Here is a 12500-nt window from a genome sequence, read left to right as displayed (position 1 = left end):
GGGGGGTTGATGGGGGGGTGTGATGTGGGGGTGTTGATGGGGGGGGTGATGTGGGGGTGTTGATGGGGGGGGTGATGTGGGGGTGTTGATGGGGGGGGTGATGTGGGGGTGTTGATGGGGGGTGTGATGTGGGGTGTTGATGGGGGGGGTGATGTGGGGTGTTGATGGGGGGGTGTGATGTGGGGTGTTGATGGGGGGGGTGTGATGTGGGGGTGTTGATGGGGGGGGTGATGTGGGGGTGTTGATGGGGGGGTGTGATGTGGGGGTGTTGATGGGGGGGTGTGATGTGGGGGTGTTGATGGGGGGGTGTGATGTGGGGGTGTTGATGGGGGGGTGTGATGTGGGGGTGTTGATGGGGGGGGTGATGTGGGGGTGTTGATGGGGGGGGTGATGTGGGGTGTTGATGAGGGGGGTGTGATGTGGGGGTGTTGATGGGGGGGGTGATGTGGGGGTGTTGATGGGGGGGGTGATGTGGGGGTGTTGATGGGGGGGGTGATGTGGGGGTGTTGATGGGGGGTGTGATGTGGGGTGTTGATGGGGGGTGTGGGGTGTTGATGGGGGGGTGTGATGTGGGTGTTGATGGGGGGGGTGTGATGTGGGGGTGTTGATGGGGGGGGTGATGTGGGGGTGTTGATGGGGGGGTGTGATGTGGGGGTGTTGATGGGGGGGTGTGATGTGGGGGTTGTGAGTGATTGGGGGGGTGTGATGTGGGGGTGTTGATGGGGGGGTGTGATGTGGGGGTGTTGATGGGGGGGGTGATGTGGGGGTGTTGATGGGGGGGGTGATGTGGGGTGTTGATGAGGGGGGTGTGATGTGGGGGTGTTGATGAGGGGGTGATGTGGGGGTGTTGATGGGGGGGGTGATGTGGGGGGTGATGTGGGGGTGTTGATGGGGGGGTGTGATGTGGGGGTGTTGATGGGGGGGTGTGATGTGGGGGTGTTGATGGGGGGGTGATGTGGGGGTGTTGATGGGGGGGGTGATGTGGGGTGTTGATGAGGGGGGTGTGATGTGGGGGTGTTGATGGGGGGGTGATGTGGGGTGTTGGTGAGGGGGTGATGTGGGGGTGTTGATGGGGGGGGTGATGTGGGGTGTTGATGAGGGGGTGATGTGGGGGTGTTGATGTGGGGGGTTGATGAGGGGGGGTGATGTGGGGTGTTGATGGGGGGGGTGATGTGGGGGGTTGATGAGGGGGTGATGTGGGGGTGATGTGGGGTGTTGGTGAGGGGGTGATGCGGGGGTGTTGATGAGGGGGTGATGAGGGGGGGGTGATGAGGGGGTGATGTGGGGGTGTTGATGAGGGGGTGATGAGGGGGTGTTGATGAGGGGGGGTGATGAGGGGGTGATGTGGGGGTGATGAGGGGGGGTGATGAGGGGGTGATGAGGGGGGGTGATGAGGGGGCGATGTGGGGGTGATGAGGGGGGGTGATGAGGGGGCGATGTGGGGGTGTTGATGAGGGGGTGATGAGGGGGTGTTGATGAGGGGGGTGATGAGGGGGTGATGTGGGGGTGATGAGGGGGGGTGATGAGGGGGTGATGTGGGGGTGATGAGGGGGGGTGATGAGGGGGGGTGATGTGGGGGCGATGTGGGGGTGATGAGGGGGGGGTGATGAGGGGGGGTGATGTGGGGGGGTGATGTGGGGGGGGTGATGTGGGGTGTTGGTGAGGGGGTGATGTGGGGTGTTGATGTGGGGTGTTGATGAGGGGGGTGATGAGGGGGGGTGATGAGGGGGTGTTGATGAGGGGGGGGTGATGTGGGGGTGATGAGGGGGGGGTGATGAGGGGGGGTGATGTGGGGGGGGTGATGTGGGGGGGGTGATGAGGGGGTGATGTGGGGGCGATGAGGGGGTGTTGATGTGGGGGGGTGATGTGGGGGGGGTGATGAGGGGGTGATGTGGGGGTGTTGATGGGGGGGGGTGATGTGGGGGGGGTGATGTGGGGGGGGTGATGAGGGGGCGATGAGGGGGTGTTGATGGGGGGGGGTGATGTGGGGGGGGAGATGTGGGGGGGGTGATGAGGGGGTGTTGATGAGGGGGGGGTGATGTGGGGGTGATGAGGGGGTGTTGATGAGGGGGGGTGATGAGGGGGTGATGAGGGGGGGGGTGATGAGGGGGTGATGAGGGGGTGTTGATGAGGGGGGGTGATGAGGGGGTGTTGATGAGGGGGGGTGATGAGGGGGTGATGAGGGGGGGGGGTGATGAGGGGGTGATGAGGGGGTGTTGATGAGGGGGGGTGATGAGGGGGTGTTGATGAGGGGGGGTGATGAGGGGGTGATGAGGGGGGGGTGATGTGGGGGTGTTGATGAGGGGGTGTTGATGTGGGGTATTGATGAGGGGGTGATGAGGGGTGTTGATGAGGGGGGGTGATGAGGGGGTGTTGATGAGGGGGGGTGATGAGGGGGTGTTGATGAGGGCGGGTGATGAGGGGGTGTTGATGAGGGGGGGTGATGAGGGGGTGTTGATGAGGGGGGGTGATGAGGGGGTGATGAGGGGGGGGTGATGTGGGGGTGTTGATGAGGGGGTGTTGATGTGGGGTATTGATGAGGGGGTGATGAGGGGTGTTGATGAGGGGTGTTGATGAGGGGGTGTTGATGAGGGGGTGTTGATGAGGGGGTGTTGATGAGGGGGTGTTGATGAGGGGGTGTTGATGAGGGGTGTTGATGAGGGGTGTTGATGAGGGGGTGATGAGGGGTGTTGATGAGGGGGTGTTGATGAGGGGGTGTTGATGAGGGGGTGTTGATGAGGGGGGGTGTTGATGAGGGGTGTTGATGAGGGGTGTTGATGAGGGGGTGATGAGGGGTGTTGATGAGGGGGTGTTGATGAGGGGGGGTGTTGATGAGGGGGTGTTGATGAGGGGGGGTGTTGATGAGGGGGTGTTGATGAGGGGGGGTGTTGATGAGGGGGTGTTGATGAGGGGGGGTGTTGATAAGGGGGTGTTGATGAGGGGGGGTGTTGATAAGGGGGTGTTGATGAGGGGGGGTGTTGATAAGGGGGTGTTGATGAGGGGGGGTGTTGATGAGGGGGTGTTGATGAGGGGGGGTGTTGATGAGGGGGTGTTGATGAGGGGTGTTGATGAGGGGGGGTGTTGATAAGGGGGTGTTGATGAGGGGGGGTGTTGATGAGGGGGTGTTGATGAGGGGTGTTGATGAGGGGGGGTGTTGATAAGGGGGTGTTGATGAGGGGGGGGTGTTGATGAGGGGGGGTGTTGATGAGGGGGGGTGTTGATGAGGAGGGGTGATGATGTGGGGGGTGTGGGTGGAATCTCACCATGCTCGTGTAGGGGTGACAGCACGGCACAGATTTACAAACGAACACTGACAGAACGAGACTGAGGGTAAACTCCAGCAGGGTGAAAAGCAGCAGAACGATCAGGGTGTAAAAGGTCAGGACCTGCAGATAGGAGCAAATATTATCATTCACACGGGAACAGGCCATTCAGCCCCTTCTCCAGCCTGTTACACAGGGACAGGAGGAGGCCATTCAGCCCCTTCTCCAGCCTGTTACACAGGGACAGGAGGAGGCCATTCAGCCCCTTCTCCAGCCTGTTACACAGGAACAGGAGGAGGCCATTCAGCCCCTTCTCCAGCCTGTTACACAGGAACAGGAGGAGGCCATTCAGCCCCTTCTCCAGCCTGTTACACAGGAACAGGAGGAGGCCATTCAGCCCCTTCTCCAGCCTGTTACACAGGAACAGGAGGAGGCCATTCAGCCCCTTCTCCAGCCTGTTACACAGGAACAGGAGGAGGCCATTCAGCCCCTTCTCCAGCCTGTTACACAGGGACAGGAGGAGGCCATTCAGCCCCTTCTCCAGCCTGTTACACAGGGACAGGAGGAGGCCATTCAGCCCCTTCTCCAGCCTGTTACACAGGAACAGGAGGAGGCCATTCAGCCCCTTCTCCAGCCTGTTACACAGGGACAGGAGGAGGCCATTCAGCCCCTTCTCCAGCCTGTTACACAGGAACAGGAGGAGGCCATTCAGCCCCTTCTCCAGCCTGTTACACAGGAACAGGAGGAGGCCATTCAGCCCCTTCTCCAGCCTGTTACACAGGGACAGGCCATTCAGCGCCTTCTCCAGCCTGTTACACAGGGACAGGCCATTCAGCCCCTTCTCCAGCCTGTTACACAGGGACAGGCCATTCAGCGCCTTCTCCAGCCTGTTACACAGGGACAGGCCATTCAGCCCCTTCTCCAGCCTGTTACACAGGAACAGGAGGAGGCCATTCAGCCCCTTCTCCAGCCTGTTACACAGGAACAGGAGGAGGCCATTCAGCCCCTTCTCCAGCCTGTTACACAGGAACAGGAGGAGGCCATTCAGCCCCTTCTCCAGCCTGTTACACAGGAACAGGAGGGGGCCATTCAGCCCCTTCTCCAGCCTGTTACACAGGAACAGGAGGAGGCCATTCAGCCCCTTCTCCAGCCTGTTACACAGGAACAGGAGGAGGCCATTCAGCCCCTTCTCCAGCCTGTTACACAGGAACAGGAGGAGGCCCCATTCAGCCCCTTCTCCAGCCTGTTACACAGGAACAGGAGGAGGCCATTCAGCCCCTTCTCAGCCTGTTACACAGGAACAGGAGGAGGCCATTCAGCCCCTTCTCCAGCCTGTTACACAGGGACAGGAGGAGGCCATTCAGCCCCTTCTCCAGCCTGTTACACAGGAACAGGAGGAGGCCATTCAGCCCCTTCTCCAGCCTGTTACACAGGAACAGGAGGAGGCCATTCAGCCCCTTCTCTAGCCTTCTCTACCCCAGTCGTGGGGTTCGCAGTCTCCAAGACGGCCTTCATGACAGCGCAGAGTCGCTGAACAGAGACTGATAGCCAAGTTCCACACACATGAGGACGGCCTCAACAGGGATCTTGGGTTCATGTCGCACTATCTGTAACCCCTGTGGCTTGTGAAAACCTCACTAACTGTCCTGTCTGGAGATAATACACATCTCTGTAACCTGTGCCGAACCCTCTCTCCACTCACATTGTCTGTACCTTCCCTGTAATTACCTGGAAAGACTCGCACTCCAACCATTCTTTTGTAAATTGAGTTTGTGTTTTTATATGCCCTGTTTGTGAACAGAAATCCCGCTCATCTGACCAAGGAACACTGTTTCCGAAAGCTAGTGGCATTTACTACCAAATAAACCTGGTATTGTGAGTCACCCCCCGACTCTCCCAATCCGCCCCCGTCCCCCCTCCTGTCCAACCCGACTCCCCCCCCCACCCCACAAACCTCTCCGGCTTACGTAGAACTGTGCGTTCCTGTGGCACTCCAAGAAGTTGTGGACGCAGTGCTGTACACTTGCCATGTCGACCAGGTAGAGGATGGCCCCGCACATCGCCAGAATGGAGCTGATCACGTTCGTGGCCAGGCAGGCCCACAGCTGCGGGGACAAGGAGCTGGTTAAAACCCAGACGGCGACTGTAGGCAGACAGGCGGCGAGACAGCACCGAGAGGGAGCGGGGAAGGATCGGCGAGTGGGCGAACAGGGGAGAGGAGGACGGAGGTTTACCCGGGGGTGGGGGACGGTGCATCATACATTTCTACAGCACAACAGCAGGCCATTCAGCCCATACAATCACACTCCCACTCAGATCCTATTCCCATAAATTCACCCCATTAATCCCCCTGAGACTAACGGGCAATTTATCATGGCCAATCCACCCTAACCTGCACATCTTTGGACACTAAGGGACAATTTAGCATGGCCAATCCACCCTAACCTGCACATCTTTGGACACCAAGGGACAATTTAGCATGGCCAATCCACGCTAACCTACACATCTTTGGACACTAAGGGACAATTTAGCATGGCCAATCCACCCTAAGCTACACATCTTTGGACACTAAGGGACAATTTAGCATGGCCAATCCACCCTAACCTACACATCTTTGGACACTAAGGGGCAATTTAGCATGGCCAATCCACCCTAACCTACACATCTTTGGACACTAAGGGGCAATTTAGCATGGCCAATCCACCCTAACCTGCACATCTTTGGACACTAAGGGGCAATTTAGCATGGCCAATCCACCCTAACCTACACATCTTTGGACACTAAGGGGCAATTTAGCATGGCCAATCCACCCTAACCTACACATCTTTGGACACTAAGGGGCAATTTAGCATGGCCAATCCACCCTAACCTACACATCTTTGGACACTAAGGGGCAATTTAGCATGGCCAATCCACCCTAACCTACACATCTTTGGACACTAAGGGACAATTTATCATGGCCAATCCCCCCTAACCTGCACATCTTTGGACACTAAGGGACAATTTAGCATGGCGAATCCACCCTAACCTGCACATCTTTGGACACTAAGGGGCAATTTAGCATGGCCAATCCACCCTAACCTACACATCTTTGGACACTAAGGGGCAATTTAGCATGGCCAATCCACCCTAACCTACACATCTTTGGACACTAAGGGGCAATTTAGCATGGCCAATCCACCCTAACCTACACATCTTTGGACACTAAGGGACAATTTATCATGGCCAATCCCCCCTAACCTACACATCTTTGGACACTAAGGGACAATTTAGCATGGCCAATCCCCCTAACCTACACATCTTTGGACACTAAGAGGCAATTTAGCATGGCCAATCCACCCTAACCTACACATCTTTGGACACTAAGAGGCAATTTAGCATGGCCAATCCCCCTAACCTACACATCTTTGGACACTAAGGGACAATTTAGCATGGCCAATCCACCCTAACCTACACATCTTTGGACACTAAGGGACAATTTAGCATGGCCAATACCCCTAACCTACACATCTTTGGACACTAAGGGACAATTTAGCATGGCCAATCCACCCTAACCTACACATCTTTGGACACTAAGAGGCAATTTAGCATGGCCAATCCACCCTAACCTACACATCTTTGGACACTAAGGGGCAATTTAGCATGGCCAATCCCCCTAACCTACACATCTTTGGACACTAAGGGGCAATTTAGCATGGCCAATCCCCCTAACCTACACATCTTTAGACTCTAAGGGACAATTTAGCATGGCCAATCCCCCTAACCTACACATCTTTGGACACTAAGGGGCAATTTAGCATGGCCAATCCCCCCTAACCTACACATCTTTGGACACTAAGGGACAATTTAGCATGGCCAATCCCCCTAACCTACACATCTTTGGACTCTAAGGGATAATTTAGCATGGCCAATCCCCCTAACCCGCACATCTTTGGACACTAAGGGACAATTCAGCATGGGCAATCCACCTAACCGACACATCTTTGGACGCTAAGGGACAATTTAGCATGGCCAATCCCCCTAACCTACACATCTTTGGACACTAAGGGACAATTCAGCATGGGCAATCCACCTAACCGACACATCTTTGGACGCTAAGGGACAATTTAGCATGGCCAATCCCCCTAACCTACACATCTTTGGACACTAAGGGACAATTTAGCACGGCCAATCCACCCTAACCTACACATCTTTGGACACTAAGGGATAATTTAGCATGGCCAATCCCCCTAACCTACACATCTTTGGACACTAAGGGGCAATTTAGCATGGCCAATCCCCCTAACCTGCACATCTTTGGACACTAAGGGGCAATTTAGCATGGCCAATCCACCTAACCTACACATCTTTGGACACTAAGGGGCAATTTAGCATGGCCAATCCACCCTAACCTACACATCTTTGGACACTAAGGGGCAATTTAGCATGGCCAATCCCCCTAACCTACACATCTTTGGACACTAAGGGGCAATTTAGCATGGCCAATCCACCTAACCTACACATCTTTGGACACTAAGGGGCAATTTAGCATGGCCAATCCACCTAACCTACACATCTTTGGACACTAAGGGGCAATTTAGCATGGCCAATCCACCCTAACCTACACATCTTTGGACTCTAAGGGATAATTTAGCATGGCCAATCCCCCCTAACCTACACATCTTTGGACACTAAGGGACAATTTAGCATGGCCAATCCCCCTAACCTACACATCTTTGGACTCTAAGGGATAATTTAGCATGGCCAATCCCCCCTAACCCGCACATCTTTGGACACTAAGGGACAATTTAGCATGGGCAATCCACCTAACCGACACATCTTTGGACACTAAGGGACAATTTAGCATGGCCAATCCACCTAACCTGCTCATCTTTGGACACTAAGGGACAATTTAGCATGGTAAATCCACCTAACCTACACATCTTTGGACTCTAAGGGATAATTTAGCATGGCCAATCCACCCTAACCTACACACCTTTGGACACTAAGGGACAATTTAGCATGGCCAATCCACCTAACCTACACATCTTTGGACACTAAGGGGCAAGTTAGCATGGCCAATCCACCCTAACCTGAACATCTTTGGACACTAAGGGGCAAGTTAGCATGGCCAATCCACCCTAACCTACACATCTTTGGACACTAGGGGGCAATTTAGCATGGCCAATCCACCCTAACCTACACATCTTTGGACTCTAAGGGGCAATATAACAAGGCCAATCCATCTAACCTGCACATCTTTGAACACCAAGGGGCAATTTAGCATTGCCAATCCATCTAACCTACACATCTTTGGACACTAAGGGGCAATTTAGCATGGCCAATCCACCCTAACCTACACATCTTTGGACACTAAGGGACAATTTAGCATGGCCAATCCCCCTAACCTGCACATCTTTGGACACTAAGGGGCAATTTAGCATGGCCAATCCACCTTAACCTACACATCTTTGGACACTGAGAGGCAATTTAGCATGGCCAATCCACCCTAACCTACACATCTTTGGACACTAAGGGACAATTTAGCATGGCCAATCCACCCTAACCTACACATCTTTGGACACTAAGGGACAATTTAGCATGGCCAATCCCCCTAACCTGCACATCTTTGGACACTAAGGGACAATTTAGCATGGCCAATCCCCCTAACCTACACATCTTTGGACACTAAGGGACAATTTAGCATGGCCAATCCCCCTAACCTACACATCTTTGGACACTAAGGGACAGTTTAGCATGGCCAATCCATCTAACCTACACATCTTTGGACACTAAGGGACAATTTAGCATGGCCAATCCCCCTAACCTGTACATCTTTGGACACTAAGGGACAATTTAGCATGGCCAATCCCCCTAACCTACACATCTTTGGACTCTAAGGGATAATTTAGCATGGCCAATCCCCCCTAACCTGCACATCTTTGGACTCTAAGGGACAATTTAGCATGGCCAATCCCCCTAACCTACACATCTTTGGACTCTAAGGGATAATTTAGCATGGCCAATCCCCCCTAACCTGCACATCTTTGGACTCTAAGGGACAATTTAGCATGGCCAATCCCCCTAACCTACACATCTTTGGACACTAAGGGACAATTTAGCATGGCCAATCCACCCTAACCTACACATCTTTGGACACTAAGGGACAATTTAGCATGGCCAATCCACCCTAACCTACACATCTTTGGACACTAAGGGACAATTTAGCATGGCCAATCCCCCTAACCTACACATCTTTGGACACTAAGGGACAATTTAGCATGGCCAATCCACCCTAACCTACACATCTTTGGACACTAAGGGACAATTTAGCATGGCCAATCCCCCTAACCTACACATCTTTGGACTCTAAGGGATAATTTAGCATGGCCAATCCCCCTAACCTACACATCTTTGGACACTAAGGGACAATTTAGCATGGCCAATCCACCCTAACCTACACATCTTTGGACACTAAGGGACAATTTAGCATGGCCAATCCACCCTAACCTGAACATCTTTGGACACTAAGGGGCAAGTTAGCATGGCCAATCCACCTAACCTACACATCTTTGGACACTAGGGGGCAATTTAGCATGGCCAATCCCCCTAACCTACACATCTTTGGACTCTAAGGAGCAATTTAACAAGGCCAATCCTCCTAACCTACACATCTTTGGACTCTAAGGGGCAATTTAACAAGGCCAATCCCCCTAACCTGCACATCTTTGGACACTAAGCGGCAATTTAGCATGGCCAATCCCCCTAACCTGCACATCTTTAGACACTAAGGGACAATTTAGCATGGCCAATCCACCCTAACCTACACATCTTTGGACTCTCAGGGGCAATATAACAAAGCCAATCCATCTAACCTGCACATCTTTGAACACCAAGGGGCAATTTAGCATTGCCAATCCATCTAACCTACACATCTTTGGACACTAAGGGGCAATTTAGCATGGCCAATCCACCCTAACCGACACATCTTTGGACACTAAGGGACAATTTAGCATGGCCAATCCACCCTAACCTACACATCTTTGGACACTAAGGGACAATTTAGCATGGCCAATCCACCCTAACCTGCTCATCTTTGGACACTAAGGGACAATTTAGCATGGCCAATCCACCCTAACCTGAACATCTTTGGACACTAAGGGGCAAGTTAGCATGGCCAATCCACCTAACCTACACATCTTTGGACACTAGGGGGCAATTTAGCATGGCCAATCCCCCTAACCTACACATCTTTGGACTCTAAGGGGCAATTTAACAAGGCCAATCCCCCTAACCTACACATCTTTGGACTCTAAGGGGCAATTTAACAAGGCCAATCCCCCTAACCTGCACATCTTTGGACATTAAGGGGCAATTTAGCATGGCCAATCCCCCTAACCTGCACATCTTTGGACACTAAGGGACAATTTAGCATGGCCAATCCACCCTAACCTACACATCTTTGGACTCTAAGGGGCAATTTAGCATGGCCAATCCCCCCTAACCTACACATCTTTGGACACTAAGGGGCAATATAACAAGGCCAATCCATCTAACCTGCACATCTTTGAACACCAAGGGGCAATTTAGCATTGCCAATCCATCTAACCTACACATCTTTGGACACTAAGGGGCAATTTAGCATGGCCAATCCACCTAACCTGCACATCTTTGGACACTAAGGGATAATTTAGCATGGCCAATCCACCTAACCTACACATCTTTGGACACTAAGGGATAATTTAGCACGGCCAATCCACCTAACCTACACATCTTTGGACACTGGGAGGAAACTGGATCCCCCAGAGGAAACCCACGCAGACACGGGGAGAATGTGCAATCTCCACACAGTCAGACGAGGCTGGATTGGAAGCTGGGTCCCTGACGCGGTGAGACAAACGTGCTAACCACTGTGGCGCCCTTGCTCTGATTGTACAGGACCTTAGTTTGACTAGACCTGGAATACTGTGCATGGTTTTTGCAGGAAGGTTATCCCTGCACTGGAGGTGGTAGCGAGGGGCCCCACTGCAGTGAGTGAGCGGGTACGGAAATTGGGTGTGTATTCTGAGCTTAGAAAAGTGAGCAGCAATCTCATTGAAACACTCAACATGATGGCACGCTTGCCTTTAATGGTTAGGGCATTGGGTACAAGGTTGGGGATTGCGTGTTGCGCTGTTATAAAGCTTTAGTTCGGCCGCACTCAGAGTATTGGGTTCAATTCTGGGGTCGCCACATTACAGGAAGGATGTGGAGGCTTTGGAGAGGGTACAGGAGGGGTTTACCAGGATGCTGTCTGGATTGGAGGGTCTGAGCTGTAAGGAGAGGCTGGATAAACTGGGATTGTTTCTCTGGAGTAGCGGAGGCTGAGGGGAGACCTGACAGAACATAGAAAAATCCAGGCCCTTCGACCCTCGATGTTGTGCTGTGCGATGCCCAATCCCAAGATCAGGCTATCCCACTCCCTATCATTCTGGTGTGCTCCGTGTGCCTATCCAATAACCACTCGAAAGTTCCTATAGTGTCCGACTCCACTATCACAGCAGGCAGTGCATTCCACACCCCCATCACTCTCTGAGTGAAGAATCCACCTCGGACATCCCTCCTATATCTCCCACCATCACCCTTATAGTTATGCCCCCTAGTAACAGCTACATCCACCTGAGGAAATAATCTCTGCACATCCACTCTATCTGTCCCCCTCATCATCTTATAAGCCTGTATTAAGTCACCTCTCATCCTCCACTCTAAAGAGAAAAGAACCCAACTCCCTCAACCTTTCCTCATAAGACCTACCCTCCAAACCAGGCAACATCCTGGTAAATCTCCTCTGCACTCTCTCCAATGCTCCCACATCCTTCTTATAGTGAGATGACCAGAACTGCACACACTATTCCAAATGTGGTCCAGTACAGCTAACCCCACGGCTCTTAAACTCAACCCTCCGTTAATAAACGCTAACACACTGTCGGCCTTCTTCATGGCTCTACCCACTTGAGTGGCAACCTTCAGAGATCTGTGGATATGAACCCCAAGATCTCTCTGTTCCTCCACATTCCTCAGAATCCTGCGGTTGACCCTGTAACCCCCAGTCAAGTTTGTCCGACCAAAATTAATAGAAATCTATAAAATTCCGAGGGGAGTGGAAATGGTTGACAGAATCATTTTCCCAGAGTTGAAATATCAGGGGAGGCGATGGCCCAGTGGTGTTATCGCTAGATTATTAATCCAGAAACTCAGCTCATGTCCTGGGGACCCGGG

General features: G+C 53.0%; 1 protein-coding gene across 4 annotated transcripts in view; it reads right to left on the bottom strand.

Annotated features, from left to right (window-relative positions):
* LOC145340145 (membrane-spanning 4-domains subfamily A member 15-like) overlaps nucleotides 1-12500 on the bottom strand; it is a 24790-nt gene that overhangs the window by 1411 nt on the left and 10879 nt on the right. For 2 of the 4 annotated variants that reach the window (XM_080184575.1, XM_080184576.1), the window contains 2 exons: nucleotides 5231-5368; nucleotides 3264-3386 (listed from right to left, as the gene is read on the bottom strand). In XM_080184575.1, the coding sequence (XP_080040701.1) occupies nucleotides 3264-3386; nucleotides 5231-5368 (261 nt within the window). Of the gene's footprint in view, nucleotides 1-3263; nucleotides 3387-5217; nucleotides 5369-12500 lie in introns of all 4 variants that reach the window. The other 2 variants (XM_080184578.1, XM_080184577.1) reach the window with 2 other exon arrangements.

This window comes from Carcharhinus amblyrhynchos, unplaced genomic scaffold (assembly GCF_965287045.1).
Source record: "Carcharhinus amblyrhynchos unplaced genomic scaffold, sCarAmb.v2.hapA scaffold_803, whole genome shotgun sequence".
Classification (NCBI taxonomy): Eukaryota; Metazoa; Chordata; class Chondrichthyes; order Carcharhiniformes; family Carcharhinidae; genus Carcharhinus; species Carcharhinus amblyrhynchos.
Note: the sequence above shows the minus strand (reverse complement) of the source record. Positions and strands in the feature narration are given on the sequence as shown.